Below are 20,911 nucleotides of genomic sequence, written 5' to 3' on the forward strand. Positions count from 1 at the left end.
GTGCGTATGTGCACATATGTGCACACAGTGACTCCCCGGGATAGGGCAGCGTGCGGGCAGTAGCACGCCAACATTGTCTTCCCCGTGTGGCTCCCTTGCCAGGACTCTCTAGCTTTCTCTGGAAGGATGAGTGCCATAGTTTGAAGAATGAGAGTTCTATTTCCAAAGCAATTAAAGACTTGGCAGAGATGGTCAACCAGTGTGCGCCACCCGTGCAAATTGAGTTGGAGGGCTCATAACACTCACTCCTTATTTTTCCTCAGGGTCCCTAAGTAGTTGCTCAGGATGAAACAGTGACTCATCCCACCTGATGCCACAGCAACATGTCCCTTTGACAGATTATTAGGAAATTATTAAAAAGTATTTTTAAACTGTTACTTGATTAAAGGAGAGGTCAGAGCCTTTTATATAGCAAATGGGTACCTATTTATAAATTGCCATGTGGGTTTTAGCTTCTTTATATAGCTCAGCTCACAGGTGCCTGAACACTCAGTGTAGCTATAAGCAGTGAGTCTTGGGCTAAAAGTTTTGCTGTCAGTGAAATGTGATGAATTCTGCCTGTTGCCGAGATCCTCCTTAGAAATATCTTCCATTTGCCCTGGTTGACATCATAAGTAGCTTGCAGAAGAAATAAGTGTATGCCACCTAATGAAATCAGCTGCGGATTCTGTATTTGCATTTGACCTTATTGGAATTGCGTGCGTTTTCAAGTTTTGACCTTCTCACATGTTAACTGGCAGAACTTGAGCAGCCATCTTGGCAGACACACAGTATCTTCTAAGGTAGGAGACAAAGGGGTTTTTCATCCGTTATTAACTGATGTTACTCTTTTCAGCAGACCAAACATGATTCTACTGTACAGCTGCCAAAATTGTTCCAGACCTCAAAAGAATAAGTTATTCTTTTACACGTATTTCTTACTACTTACCTAATTTAACAAACATTTCCTTTAGTTTTTCAGCTCCTTTTGGGGGGGGACTAATATACTAATTGGTATATACCAATTGAATATTTTTTGTGAACAGTGCTGCCAGGCATTTTCTTTTCTTTTCTTTTCTTTTTCTCCCAGCCACTTTAGCATTACTGTGGCCAATTCCAGGAAGCGGTCTTATTCCAAGAGTATTGAGAAGTTTGTCAAAAGAGCTAGCGAGCCTCCTCCCTTCTGCATTGTCCCCAGGAGGTGATCACAGGCTAGGGACCGAGTGTCTTCCAAGGTTTCCCCTTGGTGGCCAACAGTTTATTATTGGACATTTGACCTCCCCCCTCCCCTTAGAAGCTGGCTTCCCCGTACTCATGTCCCTGTGATTCGTAGGTGTCCAACTGGTTTGGCAACAAACGAATCAGGTACAAGAAGAATATCGGCAAGTTTCAGGAAGAAGCCAACCTCTACGCTGCAAAGACAGCTGTGACAGCCGCACACGCAGTGGCCGCAGCCGTGCAGAACAACCAGACCAACTCGCCCACCACGCCAAATTCCGGTGCGTACGGGTGCTCGTCCCCTCCTCGGCTCAGGCAGCCTTATGCCACACAGCCCCGCCCCAAAGGCCAGGAAGCGAGGGCCCTACTGAGGACACAGTGGATGTATAAAGGAAGATTTATGTTAAAATGCAGGCTTGTTCTTGGGATGGGTGAACGAGTGGGTGGCTGGAGCCTGTAAACCCACTGTTCATAGTTGAGTGCCACTCGCTACTGGGAGACTCTGGAACTGTTACACTTGGGGGTTTGTAATTCAGCAGTTAGGCAAGGTGCTATCGCCAATGATTATTTTAACTTTATGGTTCCATGTATCATTTTAAAATCAATAGTGGTGGTCAAAGAATGAGTGAAATAGCAGAAGCGGGGCATTTCCCTGTCGCCGTGGGGAAGGAAGCTAGAACGTGATGTTGGGACAGCAGCGCTTTCCACCTAACGTAGCCGCAGCCTGTCGTCTGCCGTCCTTAGTCTGCCGTCCTTAGCGTTTCTTGAGCCCCTGTGCTGACTTGGCAGGCTCAGCATGTGGTTAGCTGATCTGTACGTGGTTGGCTGCCAGGGGTGTGATACCTAATACATGGGTGCAGTATCTTGGCTCCTCATACAACACATCTTGGCCACATTTTATGTGGTATCTTTGATGGAGTTGGAAACATCTTAAAATCACAGGGAACTCGAGTACCAGTGAAAGATGGACAGCTCGTCCAAGCAGATGGACTTGAGAAGCATTTCAAGGGGCTTTTCTGAGGAGATATTTTAAATATATCTTTAAAAATTCAGAAAGTGAGGAGTTTTTGTTTTCTCTTGCTGTTGTTGTTCCCCCACCCAACCTCCCAAGTTCTTTTTAATGGAACGTGGAAACGCAAGGAAAGCAAGGCAGTGCATGGCTAAGAAAGAGCTTCCAAAAAATGTTTCTTCTCTGGGTAATTGTCCACCATGACAGTTAATGATGATGAAGAGCTCAATTAATGACCAAGTCCTGCAGATAAATGAAAATGGAGGGGGAAGGTTCCAGGCCAGCTGCTGGGTGTTTTTCTGTTTATTTTGATTTTTCTCTTTGTTTCCTATTTGGGCTTCCCCCTCGATAGGACTCTCCTAGATACAAAACGAATCACGGGACCCGACTCCCTGGAGTTACTCTCCGTCTTCTTAGATCTGGAAATGCTTTTGTTGTCCACAGCCTTTCCCTTCTGCACCTTTTCTCCTTTCCCTGCCTCTAGGTCTTTGAGGATGATGTGTGTAGCTCTCTGTTATTCAGCTACTTAACTCTTTCCTTTCCAGGTTCTTCTGGTTCTTTTAACCTCCCAAATTCTGGGGACATGTTCATGAACATGCAGAGTCTGAATGGGGATTCTTACCAAGGGTCCCAAGTCGGAGCCAATGTGCAGTCACAGGTAGGAGAAATGCCCCACCTGGGGCCTTTCTAGCAGGGTAGGGTTTGGGCTCAAAACTCGTTCCTCTCACCTCGTGGAAGTGGTCTGCACGTCCGTGCAGAACCTGTGCTGGGTGCTCCCAGACGTGACCCGTCTGCCCCACCATTTAATTTACGAGAAGTCAAGTGAACAGTGACTTTCGATGATTCAAACCTGATAAACTTTGTGAATGCATTCGGCTCTGGCTTGAGCTCATGGAGAGGGGTTGGGTGCATATTACTTTTGTAACAGAACTGACCAGAAAAATTATGTGTGCCGGTGTGTGTGTGATGTAAAAACATATTACTCTGTCTCATGTCTGTATTTTTTAAACATCAGAATACAAAAACCTGAGTTCCTGAAGTATATTTCAGGTTCAACTCTCTTTCTCATCCTCTTTAATGCAGAACAGTTATTTGTTTTTATGCGTCCAGGGTGTGAGAGAGATAGCCCGTATTCATATTTGTAAGTCGTTTTCACCCACAGCCCCACACATTTGGTTGGGATAGATGAAAATTTTGCATTGCCATGAAGATGTTTGGCTGGCATGAAAAACAAAGATGTGGGAGTTTAAATATGCAAAGAATTGTTGAAATTCTGCCAGTCACATTTGATTGATAAATTTGTCTTTCATTCAAGATGCTAAACCCTCATGGCACACATAATTCAAATTGTTTCCTTTTGTAAGTGATGATGTTTTAATAGATTTGGGATGATGAATTTTGTTTTGTCTCACTCCTAGGTGGATACCCTCCGTCATGTTATCAATCAGACGGGAGGCTACAGTGATGGCCTTGGAGGAAACTCACTGTACAGTCCACATAATTTAAATGTGAGTACTCTGGGGAACCAGGTTTGAAGAGCTGTAGAAACAGCATCAGGTAAACAGTGACCAATAAATAAGTCATTGGCCATTTGACTTGGCTTCTCCTCGTGTCGGCAGGTGGGGAAGGCGGTGTCTTCACTGGACTTTTCTCTTATGAACCCAAACACTGATGTTACCTTCTTGCCGTCAGAAAATCCTCACAGAGGCCCCGGGGTGGCTGGCGTTCATCACCAGTCGAGACGCATCAGCCCGTTAGGCTGCCATCTCCTACTGGCCGTGCAGTGTTCCAGGGAGATGGTGAAAAACAGGTCATTTATCTTAGACTCGAGCAGCAGGAAAAATTCCCAAACACAGCTCAGGTGAAGGGGAGGAGGGCCCCCAGACAGATCAACAAACCAAGCCAAACAAAGCATCCTGTTCTGAAGAGCCATGTGCTGCAGTGTCTCGGCGGAATGTAAATTGTGCTCAGTATTTGCAATGGCCTCTGAGTTTTTAGTTATGGAGGAGGGAATAGTTTAGGTTTTGTAACCAACTGACCAAAACTTGACTTTTCTCCCCGGCCCTGACACGGATGGAACATAGCAAACGCACAGCGCCTGGAAGGGAGCTGGGGGGATTGGCGGTGGACAGAATACGGGGCTCCAGACTAGGGAGGAAATGGGCTGCCCGACAGCAGGTAGTGGAGTCAGGAAGAAAAGAGACAAAATTCTCCCTTTTTAGGGCCTTAGCTTGCTGTAAGAGTAAATATTAATGATTTAAAAAGTGATTGAGGATGTTCAATTGTGAAAGGAAAAAGGGACCATTAAATACTCAAATCTTTTACGTTTGAAATGTCAAATCTTTCTTTTTGGGTTTATAAATAACTCATAATAACCCACAACAAACCATATAAAAAGCCTTTTAGTTGCATTTCTCCTTTTTCATTTAAGTGTTTTGAAATGCTTCAGAGAATGTGCGATATCCTTATCAACATGATAAAATATGAAACTGTGATTGCCTGCAGCATTTTACAGACATGAATTCCATCTTCACTGATGAGGCTTGATAAGGCGCTGTTGTATAATACAGTGCATAATCTCAAACCACCAGAGTAAGGATTAATTTATTTTGAAAAAAAGAATGCTTGCTGACAACCTCTCCTCCAGCTGCCACGCTGGGTAAAAATATTGTACATTTGTTGTTTATAAATTTGGATAAAAGAGGAATGATGTTTACTTCAGATGGAATATCTTTAGACTTGTATCTGTGTGAGAGTTTTTCTTTTCCTAAGTGGATTTTCCTACCTGAGGGGTGAGAACATCTTACCTTGTAGATAGAGGAGGGGACTCCTTAGAGTCCGCACAAACACACACCTGATTGTCACCGCCCAGCCTGCACTGCGAAGGCTTTGAAGATAGACCGCCGTAGCTCTATTTTTTTCCTAACCTGAATTTGATCTGCCTCGAGCCTGGAAAATCCTTTTCCCTTCAGCTCTGGTCAGCTCCATGTAATTGTGGGGTCCCTCTCCCTGCTCCCTGGCATTTCTCTGTGGTCCTAGAAGGGGCGAAAAAGTGCTTTATATGGGGGGCTAGGCAGTCAATCCAAAGCCAGGGGCATCCCTAGGAACCTCATGTTGGGACCAGGAAAAATCCCCAGCCCAAGCCTGGGCCAGGAATCTAAACAGAGTTCTTAGCATCCTCGCAGCGCAGGCCCAGAAAAAAGACATTTTGGATGGACTCGCAGAACAAGTTGCAGCTGGATGTGAGAGAGACAGGGGGACCTTCTGACCCCCACCCACACGGGTGTGGGAGGTCTGGGCCTGTGCCGCGGGCACTGGGTGTCAGCCAGCTCACCCTCGCCGTCTCTCCAGAAAGGCCTGCCCCGTCACTTCCACTCAGTGTTCCCCAACTCACGAGCCCAGCACCTCCCTCTTCTTGACTGACATAAAAATATGTAGCGACAAGCTGTCTGCCACAGCAGAAATCTGATCAGACATTGATTTCAGCAATTGCCTCTATAGGCCGAGACATAAGGCAAATTTGTTTCTGAGTACTGCTGCTGCTGATGCAGGTCTGAGGCAGGAGGGCCAGCAGCATGTGAAGAGCGGAGCAACATCCCGATAGGAGCTCCGGTGACAGATAATTGGGATCCAGATTTGAATAGTGCGTGCTCCTCCACAGTTCATGCATTTTCATTCTGCGGGATCCTATTTGGAGGGAAATTCTGGCCTTCATTTTCCAGGGGTTAGAGTAGCTGGCTGTCAAGCGTGTATGGGGGGCGGGGGGGCGCCTTCTTCTCTATGGAAACGAGGATTAAGCCAGGCTGAAGTTTATACTTTGTGGAGCCCCGGGTCTTGCCAAAGCAGTGCGTTGAGCTTCTCCACTGCTCCCTTCTTATAAGATTGTTTTTCGAGTCACTTGATTTTTACCAGCAAATCAAAGGCCGAGCTTCATGCCAGCTTGAGACCAGCTGAAGCCCTCCTTCAGCGTGCTGATTTATTGCCAAGTCTTTACTTGGTAGGATGGATTTGTTTTACATGCATTTAATCCCACTTTAACACATGCTTCAAACTCCTGCCAAAGTGGGTTTAGAAAATACATTTTGCTAATGCATCTTTGCTCTCATGTTGTCATCGGGGTATTTTAAATTGGGGAGTAGAATTAATATGTAGCTGTGCACTCGTTGAACTGTGTTTCTCCTTTCAGGCTAATGGAGGCTGGCAGGACGCAACAACTCCATCTTCTGTGACTTCTCCTACAGAAGGCCCAGGAAGTGTGCACTCTGATACCTCTAACTAATCTCCGGCAACACTTTTCCCTGAGCTGACATGCCTTGATAAGTGCATTCAGAGCAATAGGAGGAAAAGGAAAGCGTTTTTGTAGCCCACCATCTACAGCTTTACTGTAAAACCTTGTCTTATTAGAGAACTTGGTAAATCTGTTTTTTAAGGAATCATAATCATTTGTATTTATACTTAAAAACACACAATGTTAAAAAAAGCACTTTATCCAATTAGGCCAAGATTTAACATTGTTGACAGTCCTGTAGCTATTTTATCATAATTTATTATCAATATTTTACATTCATGGTTTCTCACTTGCCAATTACTTGGCCTTAAGGGTAAAAAGTACAATATATGCTAAACCTCAATCGTTAAAGCAGATACAAAGACTCACCTCACCTAAATTGAACTTCTTGCATATTTCCATCGCAGACTTTGATTGTCCTTCTTTCGTATCACTAATGGAGTTGGAATAAAGGAGCTGTTTGGCTAACTGTTAAGGATGGTTGTGTTTAAGAATCTTCCTCGTCACACTTGTGTTGCGATCTCTTAGGTTATAATTAGATCAGAGACCGGTAGCATCTTTTCTCTCTCTGAAAGCACCAGTGCCCTGAGTCTGCTCGGTAATTAAATTATGGATCCAGACTGTTTTGAGAGATGAAGATACTTGCTGCTGATAGAGGTGAACACGAGATCCGTGTCTGGGGTTTTACGGTGTGCGCTGGGTGCTGCACAGACTTGTCAAGGTTTGCTACGTCCTCTGGGCATCGACAAAGGCCCTGCTCTCTGGAGTGTTGTATATAGTGTAGCAAAAGAGTATTTATACATCTCACCAATCAAAACACAGCTTTATTACCTCATGCGAACTCATACGAACCAATAGAATTTCAACATGTTCTGTAGCTTAGAGTGCTCACTTACTACCTCTGAACAATACTCACGCTGTAGTTTGTCTCTTTCTTATCTGATATTTTGCATCTTGTAATTAACTCTTTGTTTCCCTTCATAAGATGTAATGTACATTGTAATCTTTTAAAAGAAAAATCAGGGTTGCATTTGCAACTTTTAAAAAACCGAGAGTGGAAACATTGGGTCTTAAATTAACACAGGATCAGTAAAACTGTTGTAAATACCTAAGAAACATTTTGAATGTTCTTCATCTTGTTACTAATCCATGCAAAGAAAAAAAAAAAAAGCGGCGACTAATTGTGATGCATTCAGATTTCAGTATTCGGTACTGTATATTTCACCCTGTGTAATGGGGCCCCCTTCTCCTTTCTCTCTTTTTGTATTGTATGCGATTCTGAAACTGATTGAGTCATGAAAAAAATTTGTGGCGGTGATTCTAATGTATTAAATGCGTTTCGTGTTCCTTTCTAACTGGATTACACCCTGGATTGAAAAAGTCTTCCTCGTGGTAGTTATATGTAGTTTCAAACATGAATAAACTTTTTGCTTTCATGATTAAATGTTGATGCCGTTTCTTACCCCAGCCTGTGAGCCCCCCAGGGCAGACCGAGGAGAAAGCCGCCCAGAAGCTGCCCGGGTGTGTAACTGGGTGGCCTGTCGGAGAGGAACTGGGAAATGTGGGTGAGGCGGGCCATGGCTGACCCCTCTCTGCGGGCTCTCGGCCGGCTCCTGGACGCCACCGCTTGTCCTCACGACCACCACCAGGGGAAACATCATCCCCATTTTCACAGATTAGGAAACTGAAGTTCCTGGAAGTTAAGGAAATGCCACAAGGTCAAAGACCTAGGACATTGGGTGTGTTCTTGGGGTTCACACTCTCCTGTCCTGGTGATGCATCTGGCACCTGTTCGATGGAAAGACCTGTTGGGTAATTTTAAAATAATTAGTTTTGTCACATTCATTTCTTCACCTTCATAACTTCTGTGAGAGATCAGTTAAGAAACAAGCAAAGTGCGTTGTTGCTGCAAGCGGCTCAGGTCACTGCTGTGACGCAGGTTCCATCCCTGGCCCTGGGAATCTCCACATCCTGCAGGCGGCACAGCCAATAAATAAATAAATAAACCAGCGAAAGTCTGAAAAGAATGAGCTTCACGTACTGTTAGAAAACATACACACACACCTTCTCTTAACATACTTCTGAAAACTCATAAGACCAACTGGAAATCTTTTAACTAGATGATACATTGTTTTGTTCTATTCAGATTATCAGAAAGTCTGTGTATTTACATGTACATCTGTCGCTAATATCTAACTGTAATAAAAGAAGTCAATAGCAGGTAATTGGCCTGTTTACTATATCTCAAGGAAATTGACTAACAGGAAATCAGATTAATGTTAATCAGTTGCAGCAAATTGGCCTCTGATAAATACAACTGTTTTACTATTTCAGTAGGTAGAGCCAGGCAAACAAGGTCTAGGGCCACCATTCCCATTCATCTTGAGGCCGTTATACCGGGAGAGTAACCATAGAGATTGCTCCAAAGCTGTCCTCCTTCGCACAGGCTCAGCCTGCCTGCAGGAATCTCTCCCGTGGTTAAGTAGTTACTTGCGTGATTCAATCAGCTTACAGTCAGCCTTTCTTATCTCTGTGCATAAAACAATCTCCATGCTATGTGCGTTTGCAGAAATATCTTGTGGAAACCAGACACACATGCACACACAAATAGATCTTTAAAGTCCAAAAACACACACTTCTAAGAACAATCTTGGGTCTCATCTCAGACCGGCCTTTTGAGAGAAGCCTGTACCAGCCTTTGTTGGAGAGTCACACAACGACTGGCAATGCTTGCAGGGAAAGGTGTGAGTCTGAGGCTTTATTCTGGGGAGACCTCAATAAAAATAACAATTCTGTACCTAGAAGCTAATTTAGGAGGCCCTTGAACACAACTCCCTCTCTGCTCTTCAGCACCTCTTGCAGGGGGCGGGGGCAGAAGCACCCTCATGTCAAGGAAACTGGGGCATGGCTCCAGCCTCAAGACTCTTATTGTCCCCCTCCAGACTGGGTGAAATGTATTGATTTGATAGATTTTCACCAGGTACCTTTTTGGAGGCAAGCAGTGCTTTAGGATCTAGACCCAGAGCTGAATGAAATCAGTCCCCAGCCATCAAGAGGCCAAGATCCTGTGCCTCCTCCATGTTCAGAAAGCAAACACTTAATGAGGGTACTGAGAGCCTGGTAGGTTTCTAAACCCCGAGACTGGTGAAGTGAGGGCCCCACATCCTGTTCACAAGGTCAAAGAAGAGAACAGCAGGAAACCACCTGAAACACCCAGTTGGAGGCTAAGGGGCCTGTCCTCGCATCCAGTTAGCTGCACAAGGGCACGTGTGTGCGTCCATGGCAGTACATGTACTTTTGCTACTGAACCAAACTTGGGTCTTCTCGCCTGTGTGCAATAAAGCCAAGGTGCTGACACCAGGTTGTGGTGAAGGGAAGCGTAGGGGTTTTTTTGTTTGTTTTTATTTTTTAAATTATTATTATTATTGTTATTATTTACTACACTTGTGGCATGCGGAAATTCCCAACCAGGGACTGAACCCGAGCCACAGCAGTGACAACGCCACACCCTTAATCACTACACCACCAGGGGATTCCAGGAAAAGCGCAGTCTTTATAGCAAGGCGCCAAGCCATGGGTTCGGGACAGCTGGCGCTCAGAGTCCAAACTCCCCCACTGTGTTTGGGCAAAGCATTTTTCTTTAAACGACGCCAGGTGAGGGAGGGGGCGGGGCGTCGCTGGGTCGGGGGTGGGGGTGGGTCAGCTCGTGCGCAGTCCTTGATTGGTTCATGGGGTGGTAAGAGGGCGGGGTTACCGGTTAACATTCTTGATCCTTCTGCGCCCGTAGGTCTGGGGGCTACAGCGCTCACACCATTGAGTAGTTAATTCCTTCCCTTTGGTGGTGGATTTAGCTTCAGGGAAACAACTCAGGAATTGTGCATCAGATACCATCACCTCGGTCCTTCGGAGAGGAGGGTCAGCGCAGTGTGGGGGAGGGGCCTGTCCCCAGAAGGCCCATGGGGTCCTGCTTCCAGGAGTTTCTGGAGCCCAAGTGCCTGAGGAGCTACACATTGGACAGGTAGGCAGATACAAACTGAGGTACGCAGGCACCGTGGGAGCCTCTAAAGACAGCAGACCAGGTGGCCTTGCAAACTAGGTTAAGACTTCTCTGTAGCCTTGGACTGGGTCGTGGCCAGAAACCGGGGAGGGCGGGGTTGGGGTTTGAGGGCAGCACCGTCCATGTGGAAAAGGTGTCCGGGGTGTAAGTCTCCCAGATGGGAGGGGTTTTCAGTGTGTGACAGGGAAAGGGCCCTTCACTGGGCTGACAGCTGCCAGTCACGAGCATTGCCTGCGGCCGGCCCTCCAATGTTATTTAATGCCCACGGAGCCCCATATCATGGCTGCTGTTATCCCATCTTCAGATGCAGACTCTGAGGCTCCAAGAGCAGACACCACCTCTCCAAGGTGCCCCATGAAGGTCACAGGGGACACCTTTCAGCCACTGCTTGTAGTGGGACAGAAAGAGGCTCCGGTGAACTTGCACTGGAGGAAAGAGAACCTCCTGTGTGAGGTCCCCTTCTGGGGCGAGGTGACCACGGAAACCATTCCCCCAAATTCCTTAGAGCTTGCAGCCCTCCTGCTTTCATTGCCTGGGCCACCTGAGTATCTGTGTCCTGTGGTGTGTATGGGACATGTGTCACAGACTGTGTGGTCATAAAGTTGGGGATAAGGGACAGGAAGAACGCGGCCCTCAGGCTGGACTGGGCCTGGCACCATAATGAATGGAGGTGAACAGATTGGGGAAGTGGGGGTGCCTTTCCAAGTCCCCAGCTCCATGCAGCTGAGCCCTGGCTCCTGGCGCTTTAGTCTGCTGCCCACAGAGCCCCCTCTGGGTGTGAGTGGATTTGAATCATGGCTCTGCCTCCTCCCAGCTGTGTGACCTTGAGTGAGGGGCTTAACCTCCTTGAGCCTCTGCTTCCTCACTCTCTGTTCTTGGAACATCCTTCTGTACCTGGCTCCCTGGTGAACACCTGTCCCATAAAGCTGAGTCTAGCCCACTGTGTCTTCCAGCAGCACTTATCCCCCGCACTGGACGTCCAAGCAGAGACCAACAGGAGGAGGATCAGGAAGCCAGGAGTGGGTTGGGGGTGGCTCAGAGGAGGGGAAGCAGGTGCAAAGGCCTGGGGGCATGGCGAGCAGGGGGGCCCTGTGGGTGCTTGCTCCCTCCCTTCCCAGGCTCCTGAGGAAGGTTCTATCATTCTCCCCACTTTACAGATGAGGAAAGTGAAACTTCTTGGCAGATACACACAGAGATGGAAGGCGAGTTGAGTCCGGGTGTGTCTGAAACCAAAGCCCGCTTGTTTCACCCTTGTGCCTGGCTGTCTTGTCAGTGTCTCTCTCTTGTCATGCTGGAAGGCCCGCTGCGGGTGAGCCTGAGGCACAAACTGAGCAGAGGAGGGGACAGAGGTCAGCCCTTCCTCCCAGTCAGAGCCATAGGTTCCTCTCCCCAGCAGCTGGGACCCCAGAGACACCCTCGGGAAGGCTGCTGTGTCCCACCCCATGGACAAGAAGCCCACCTTCCCTCAGCCCCGATGACTCCGCCAACGTACATGCACGGAGCCTGCTTCCAACTGGGCCCACCCAGTGCCTGCCAGGAGCCACACCTCCCAGCCCAGGGGGTGCTGGCCCTGTCCCAGAGACAAAACAGGTGCCCAGGGTTCCGTGTGGCCGGTGGCTAGGAAAGCGCCATGACTGAGCGCTCATGGGTGGGAGCTCTGGGGTTGAATCCTGGCTCTGCTGGGCACTGGCTACGTGTCCTCGGGCACGTAGGCTTGCAAGCTCCTCATGCCTCAATTTCCTGAGCCATCAAGCACCTGCCTCCTAGCATCAGAGGGAGGATCAAGCCAGTTGGTACAGGTGTGTCGCAAGGACTGAGGCTGGTCGCTGTTATTACCTGTTCATCCACAACTTGCTGCGTGGTGGTGACTTGCACCTAAATCCCAGTTCGCGTCCCCCTTCACTCGATGTTTATAAAACCCGGTCTTGGGCAGCCCCAGTTGATTCATCCCTTTCAAAACAGCATGAGGTGGTGTGAGGATTCGGGCCGAGTTCTGCCACTTACTGGCTGTGTGTGACCTTGGACCTGTTACCGTCCTCACTGAGTGGCCTCAGTTTCCTCATCTGTAAAATGGGGAGAATTTATTTCTACCTTCCTAGCAGGCTTGTCGTACAGATGAATGAGATGATGCAGTCGTGGCTCCTGGACCATGGCTTGGGGTGTGTTCCCTTCTTGTTGTTGCCGTTACAGGGAGCCCCAGGTGAGAAGGGGATGCCTGGTCTCTGGCTGGAATGATTACCTCTGGTCAGCAGAGGAGTAGCGGGGTGTCAGCTACTTAGTGAGGGCCCTGGGGAAGACTTGGCCTCTTCCATCCACCCACTCTGACCCGCTCCCTCCCAGCCCACAAGGCTGGACGAAGGCCTTGGCCTCACCTCCTATCACCATCTCAGGAGATAATAAAAGGCTGGTTCTTTTTTCCTGGTAAAATTTCAGCAGAAAGTGTACGCATCATTAAATATGGAAATCCAGAATTTTATTAGCAATCTGCTAGATCTGAACTGACGCCAATTAAACAAAAAAGATATCATTTATAAAAAGGCAGAGTTCAACTTGTATTAAATATGAAATGCAATTTTCTCCTGGTTTTGATTTATTACTGGTGGTCCATTGTTCAAAGAAGCATGTTATATTTCAATAGAGAAATATTGTTTATTCATTAATATTTTAAAACGGGCTTATTGCTGTGCATGGCTCTCACCGAATGAAACTTATGATTTAAAACATGAATTAATAAACACATTTGAAAGTGTTAGACGAGATCACAACCTCTCATTTTTCATTTTCCTGGGAGCATATTAAATTTTTATAATTCTGCATCTACAGTTTTTTCTTTTAAATAAAGATGCAGATTCCGAATTACTCTGCTAATTTCAGGTAACCAGGAGCAAAAAGCAATATTGCGGGGACCCGTGTCAGGATCACAGAATCCCCAAGAAGATGCTCAGGTTTATTTTTGTAATATTCATAAATCAAAATAAATGAGCTTTGTGCGGGAGGCAGTGTTCACGGGCGTGAGGAGGCTGGCTGGAGCAGGCTCACGCATTGGGACCATCTCTGTGCGGCAGGTGGATTTCACGTGTCAATATTCATGGGCACATATGTGTGTGCTTAAGAAGTACATGTCCCCCCAAAACACACGCATGGCAGCCTATACACCTGAGTGTGCACAGATCTGAATGCATCTCCATTGTTTGGTTTGATGGTCAACCAGAGTTCATTGAACACCTACCATGTGCCCAGCACCATGCTGGTCACTAGTGGGGAGATGGTTACAGGCACAGGGTCATCTCCCTGCCTTTCTCCCTCCACCCACCTGCCTGAGCCATCTCTCTACCTGGTGCTGGAGCTGTTAAGTTCCCCATGGGTCCCCCAGCCCCAAAATGATGCCTTCTGTAGGGTGAGCTCTTGGGGAAATATTCCTTGATGTGCAGATAAACTGGAAGCTTAGGGAAGGGAGAGACCTTCATAGGCTGGAGGTAGGAAAGGGATTCTGTGAAGATGAGTTGAATCGGGCCAGGAGAAAGTCACAGATGGGGTGGGCGACCACGAGGGAAGTGGGGATCCAGGTAAGACACAAAGGAGGGTGCCCTCTGAGCACAGGGAGTCCTTGCCACCACCAGCCCCTTGCTGAGTCCTCCCAAATGCCCTATGGGACAAGAACTGTGGCTGCCCCATTTCACAGGGGAGGAAACAGAGGTCTAAGAGGGAAAAAAGTTGCCTTTCTAGGCTGAGATCCATACCTTATCTTTTCTAAAGAAGATAAAGGGGAGATGTAAAGTTTGCAAAATAAGAGTTGTGTCGCCCCCAGGTGATGAGAGGGCAGGGATTTGAGGAGCCTTGGGGAGGCTGCTTAAGGAAGAACCCTTGATGGTGGAGAATCAACCCTTCCCCTTAAGTACTGGCTCAGGAGGGACCTTGGAGATGAACTCACCCAACCTGGCCTGGGGAATTGGAGGCACAGGAAGGTCACTAAGGCCCCAGGTGAAAGTGCTATTCTGTTGCCTCTGGTGCACACCTGCAAGAGGTTCTCCAGCGTGGAGCTGCTGACATTGAACACATGCTTCTCTTAAACTTGACCAGGGCAGGCCAAATTGTTTTCCAAAGTGGTTGTACCAGTTTACACTTCCACATCCTTGCCCACATTTGGTATTTAACATTTTTTCACCGCCTAGTGGTTTGATGATGCTGGGTCCTTGTGATTTTAATGTGAATTTCCAGGCTCACTAAATGAGGTTGCCCACTTTCTCAGGAGTGTTGACTGATGAATTTGAGCTTTCCGTGAAGCGCCTGTTGAAACTGTTTCCCTGTTTCTGTACATTTGTCTTTTTTCTTACTGTTTGTAGGGTGTTTTAATGAATAGGAATACAATGGTTAATTTTAATTAATAATTAAGCAGTTTTTCCTTTTTAGGAAAAATTTTTGTGTATGGTGTGAGGTAGGGGGGTCTATCTGTCCCAACATCCTAAAGAACTGGGAATTTCATCCTTTCCCCAATGATCTGCAATGTCACCTCCATCTTGCATCAAGGGCCCATCTATGTGTATCGTTCTGTTGCTGTTCTTATACTGTGTGTCTACCTCTGTGCTGGCACCACACCGGCTTGTCAATCAGGACTTTAGAATTGGTTTTGACACCTTATAGAGCAAGTTCTCTCACTTCATTCTGTTTCAGCAGTATATTGGCCATTCTTGGCCCTTTAAATTTCTGTGTAAGTTTTATTTATTTTATTTTTTATCTTTATTTCTATTTATTATTATTTTTGGGGGGCATGCCCACAGCATACAGACATTTCCAGGCCAGGAATCAAACCCACAGCAGCAACTGGAGCCACAGTAGAGACAGGGCCAGATCCTTTAACAGTTAGGCCACCAGGGAACTCCCACAGGGGTACTTTTGTTGCAATGGGTGAACCTACATTGAGATGTCGTTATCACCCAAAGTTCATAGTTTAATTAGCCGTCATGCTTGGCGATGTGTTTTCTATGGATTTGGACACAAGTATAATGACGTGTATCCACCACTGTAGTATCATACAGAATAGTTTCATTGCCCTAAAAAAATCTGCTGTGCTTTGCCTCTTCATCCTGCCTTCTTCCCCAGCCCCTGGAAACTGCAGATTCTTTTGCGATCGCCATCACTTTGCCTTTTTCGGAAAGCCACAGTTGGAATCAGACATATGAGTTGTTTTAGGTTGGCTTCTTTCACTTGATCAATGCATTTAAGGTTCTCCCATGTCTTTTCCTGGCTTGGTACCTCGTTTCTGTTTAGAGCCGAATGATGGTCTATGGCCTGGATGCACCACAGTTTATGTATCCATTCACCTGCTGAAGGGCGTCTTGGTGGCTTCCAAGTGATGGCGATTGTGAATGGAGTGGCTGTGGACCTCCGATTTCAGGATTTTGTGTGGACCTAAGTTTTCCACTCCTTTGAGTAAATACTAAGGAGTTGTGATTGCTGGGTCATACGGTGAGAGTGTATTTCGTTTTCTGAGAAACCTCTGAACTGTCTTCCAAACTGTTGTGCCACTTGGCATTCCCATCAGCAGTGAATGAGTTCCGGTGTCTCCACATCCTCACCAGCATTTGTTGTCATCAGTGTTCTGGATATTGGCCATTCTAGTAGGTGTATTGTGGTATCTCATTGTTTTGATGGGGGTGGTGGTTTTTTTTAATTCTTTTTTTTTTTTTTTTTTTGTCTTTTTAGACAAAAAGCATATGAAAGTTCCCAGGCTAGGGGTTGAATCAGAGCTACAGCTGCCAGCCTACACCACAGCCACAGCAACTCGGGATCTGAGCCACATCTGTGACCTACACCACAGCTCAATGCAATGCCGGATCCATAACCCACTGAGGGAGGCCAGGGATCAAACCTGCGTCGTCATGGATGCTAGTCAGATTCATTTCCACTGAGCCACGATGGGAACTCCTCACTGTTGTTTTAATTTGTAATTCCCCAGTGACACAGAATCGTTGAACACCTTTTCATTTTTTTCTTTGCCGTCTGTATGTATTTTTTGGTGGGTTGTCTATTCAGGTCTTTTGCCTAGTTTTTAATCAGGTTGCTCATTTTCTTTTTTTTAAATTTAATTTTATTGGAGTAGCGTTGATGTACAATGTTGTATTAATTTCAGGTGTACAGCAAAGCGAACCCGTCATGCATACATAGTAAGTAGATTTTCCTGTGCTCTATGGTAGGTGCTTGTTACTCACCTATTTTATGCCATAGTGTGTAGAGCTTATTCCCTCCCGCAATGGTTTCACCTGTGGTAACCATAAGATTGGTTTTGAAATCTGTTTGTTTCTGTTTTTTAAATAAGTTCTTTTGTATCATTTTTTATTAGATTCCACATATAAATGATATCGTATGATATTTGTCTTTCTCTTACTTCACACAGTATGATCATCTCTAGGTCCATCCAGGTTGCTCATTTTCTTATTTTTGAATTTTAAGAGTTTTTAGTGCCTTTTGGATCATAGTTTGTTTTTGTTCTTTAATAAGATGGGGCTTTTGCAAAGATTTTCTCCCAAAGAGTGGCTTGTCCTTTCATTCTCCTAACATCGTCCTTCCCAGGGCAGAAATTTTAAATTTTAGTAAATTCCAGCTTATTGATTATTTCTTTCATGGACCGTACTTTGTATCTGAAAAAAACCGTGGAGGTTTCTGCTAGCAGGTTTCTGATCTAATAAGCTGTGGTTCTTTGCATTCGCCCGTCTGTCTGTCCAGTTTGCGGGGTCAGGGGTTTGCTCTGTGACCTGGCTTCTCTGAAGGAGCTAAGAAGAATTGTTGCTTTTGTTTGTTTGTCCAGCCTTTTAACTTGTTTGGATGCAATGGCAATTCCTAAACTCTTTACATGCCAGACAAGAAACAGGAAGCCCCTCCTGGCTTCCTGGCCTCCCCTTAAACACACACACACACACACACACACACACACACACACACACACACACACACGTCATCATTCTATACATACTGTTTTTCAACTTCCCTTTTTTTTTTTAAAGAAATTTGTCTTGGGGAGTTCCCATTGTGGCTCAGAGGTAATGAGCCTGACTAGTATCCATGAGGATGCAGATTCAATCCCTGGCTCCACTCAGTGGGTTAGGGATCCCGCGTTGCTGTGGCCGTGGTGTAGGCCGGCAGGTGCAGCTCTGATTGGACCCCTAGCCTGGGAACTTCCATATGCTGCCAGTGGGACCCTAAAAAGCAAAAAAACATTGTCTTGGGTGTTTTCCATATTCTTCCTGGACATCTAGGCCACCTCAGCTTTGGCATCCTGGTTATCCATGGCAGAGGGGTCCTGGTTTAATCTCTTACCAATGACCATTTATGTTGACGGCTTATCACTTCTGCCTGCGGTGCTCCAGAAACATCCCCAAACATCAATCACTGGGGACACATCTGATTGTTTCTATAGGATAAATGTGTAAAAGTCAGGTTCAGGACATATGAATTAAATATTTTAAGAGAAACCCTGGGATCGCCCCTAAAAGTCTCCTCTCCCTGCCCCCATGGGCTCTTCTTGGGGGCAGCCCTGGAGCGCATTCGCCTCAAATTATTGACAGTAGTTTGCCGATTCCTCCTTGGCCCCAACCTGACCTGGGTGGGAATCTTCCAAGATGTGGATTTGCTGAAGACATTGGGACATTTTCCTGTAATGATAATTAGAAGAGAAATAACTGCCACGAGTGACCCGAGGAGGGTTTCTACTGGCCAGGCTCTGGGCTAAGCCCTTGATGAATATCTTCTCTTTGGACTTATTAGCCCCCTTTCGCCTATGAGAAAACCCTGCTCAGAGAAGGGGAGCTTCCTGCCCAAGCTCCACGGCCAGGATCAGTCCCAGGGAGCCCACGTCCGAGCTGGTGAGCCCAGCCAGCCACCATCACACCTTCTCTGAGCCTCAGCTGTGGAGAAGGGTCAAGGATAACGACCTTGTCTCCATCATGGGGTGGTGAGGACCAGAGGAGCAGGAGGAAGAGTCTCTGGAAATTTCAGACACGTGTAAACAGGTCCATGGTCCGTGTCAGGGACTGAGACCAGCGTTCAAGGTCAGTCTGGGTGTCTCTGCCTTCAAAATTAAACAAGGACGCCTGTGCCGTGGATAACCATGATGCCAAAGCTGAAGGTGGCCTAAATGTCTAGGAAGAATATGGAAAACACCCAAGACAGTGGGCGGGTGGTCCAGGGCTAGACTGTGGCTCCGAAGGTATGGACCTTGGGAAGGGGGATTTCTGACGCGGGCTTTCAGGGCTGCTCCCAGGAAGCCAGCTTGTCCCTCAGGTCACCACAGCGTGGGCCAAGCCAGGCAGGGGCCATGGGACCCATGGGAGGAGGCCAGCTCCACACAGTTACCTGGGCACCTTTCTCTCCCAGCCTCGGCCTCCCCACCTGTAAAGTGGGGATCGCCCCTCACAGGGCTGTGTGAGGACTGGATGGGGTCTTGTGGATGCGCTGCTGAACCGAGGATCTTGCACACAGTAGGTGCTCATCCATCAGCGCTCCTGGCTCTGAATGGCCAGGGCACCCAATCCAGGCATCTCCTTGGGGAAGCGTTCATAAGCCCAGGAGCAGTTTCGTTCCGCCTTGTGTCCAAATGCACTGATGAGCCAGGGGCTGTTCAGAGTCCTTGGGTGCCACCCTGGCTCCCGCCACCCTCTCCCCTCCTCTCAGGCTTCTCCTCCCCACCCCCACCCCCACCCCTGTCACCTGGCCCACCGGCACCTGCTTAACTCGCACATTATAACAAAATTAGAGTTTTGAAGCCTTCGGCGATGAATACAGGATAAAAGCAGGACTCCAAGAATGTCACCTCTCAGCCCCCGGTGCGTTGCAAAAGCAGAGCCGTTGTCTGATGCTCTGACACTCCCTGGCCCCCGCCACTCTGAACAGGAGCCTCTGGAGGTCTCTACTGAGCCAACAGAGTGGGGACCATGACTTGTGTGTGTTCCCGAGCGGGTGTCGCTTGGGGCTGTTACTCTGTGTTGTGATGGCCTGAGTGCCAGGGGGTGGCTTGTGTGTGGCGGGGTGTTTATCTGCATGTGGCTCTATGTCACCCACACGTCTACGGATAGGCATGGAAAAGAGTGTTGCGAGCGTGCCCCCATCCTGGGGGTAGGAAGGTTCCCTGAGATCTATTTGCTTCCCCGATAGTATTTGCTGAGCACCTGTGTGCCAGGTGCTCATTCTAGGTGCCGAGGACGCAGCTGAGAGCAAAATACACCCCAGCCCCTGCCCTGGTGTTGCCGACGCTCTCGTGGAACAGACGGAAGCTCTGAGGCCTGTGTTGTGGACGAAACTAGGTGCCCCCAGAACCTATGCATGTGCCCATCCTGGGGAACGGTCTTTGCGATTCTCCCTCAGATCCTCTAGGGAGAGCCCGTCCCGCCGATCCTTGATTCTGACTTGCAGGTTCCAGAACTGAGAGAACGAATGTTGGCTGTTTGAAGCCAGCCAGTGGGTGGTCCTTCCTGGCCAGGAAACAAATACGGTCTGAGACCCATGGTGGGGGGTCTCAAGCGACCCTCAGCAGGGTCCAGGGACCTCAGTAGGATGAAGTCGGTGTACTCAGAGGTGTTTGAGCAAAATGGGTGGGGGTTTGGGCCTGGGCGCCCAGTGGAATCCCAGCAAGGCCCTGGGCGGGCTGGTCCACCCCCCAGGCCTTGGTTTTCTCGTCTGTGATGTGGGCTCATCATAACACCCTCCTCCTACAGGTGCCCGTGGGTCTCCAGGAAGATGGTACAAGGCCTGATGCACAGTTGCCACTCAGGAAGGGTGGGCGGTTTCTGACTGAAATAGTGTACCTTGTGACCCAGGGCAGTGAGAACTGTCCTTTTTCTCGACTTTTCTAAATTAAATGGAAGCTCGCTCTGGTGCCTGGACATCAACGCCCAGTCATTCAGCGTCTTGATCTTCCTCCCCAGAGTCCCACGTGGGTGGGGGTTCTGGACACAGGACATCCTGGTTCTCTGGCCAGGGGATACCGTGACGCTGCTGTGTAGCATGGCATGGCATGGCCTCAAGCCTGCTGCTCTGTCATCAGATCACCTGTTGTACCAGGGGTCCTTGACATGCCTCCCGCCAGGGCAGCTTGGCCCCTGACAGCAGAGCCCATGGCAGGGGCCCTCCCTGTGGCTCTCAGGGTCACGCCTCACAGCATCACAGACATCCTCAGGGTGTCCTGGGAACAGTTCCTGACTCCACAGAGCTTTCCCCTCCCTCAGGCTCCACTCAGACTTGAGCTGAGCCCCAACCTCTCCCTCCCCTCCACTTGGGGAGTCCCAGCTTTATTCCTTGTTTGACCTAATGCCCCAACACAGACCTGGAGAGGAGATGGGCAATCAGGGTGGTTCCCAAAATGCCAAGG

At 47.8% G+C, this 20,911-nt stretch overlaps 1 protein-coding gene and 1 long non-coding RNA gene across 4 annotated transcripts in view; both read left to right on the plus strand.

The window, feature by feature from the left end:
* PBX3 (PBX homeobox 3) overlaps positions 1–7,938 on the plus strand; it is a 227,336-nt gene extending 219,398 nt beyond the window's left edge. Inside the window, exons 6-9 of one of the 3 annotated variants that reach the window (XM_021068936.1) lie at positions 1,313–1,478; positions 2,752–2,864; positions 3,625–3,714; positions 6,393–7,820. In XM_021068936.1, the coding sequence (XP_020924595.1) occupies positions 1,313–1,478; positions 2,752–2,864; positions 3,625–3,714; positions 6,393–6,485 (462 nt within the window). In that variant the 3' untranslated portion in view covers positions 6,486–7,820. Of the gene's footprint in view, positions 1–1,312; positions 1,479–2,751; positions 2,865–3,624; positions 3,715–6,392 lie in introns of all 3 variants that reach the window. The other 2 variants (XM_021068926.1, XM_021068947.1) reach the window with 2 other exon arrangements.
* On the plus strand, positions 10,258–20,426 carry LOC110256243. Its single transcript, XR_002337568.1, has 2 exons — positions 10,258–10,512; positions 20,259–20,426. It is a non-coding gene; the product is annotated as an uncharacterized LOC110256243 (long non-coding RNA).

Source organism: Sus scrofa, chromosome 1 (genome assembly GCF_000003025.6).
Source record: "Sus scrofa isolate TJ Tabasco breed Duroc chromosome 1, Sscrofa11.1, whole genome shotgun sequence".
In the NCBI taxonomy this organism is placed as follows: domain Eukaryota; kingdom Metazoa; phylum Chordata; class Mammalia; order Artiodactyla; family Suidae; genus Sus; species Sus scrofa.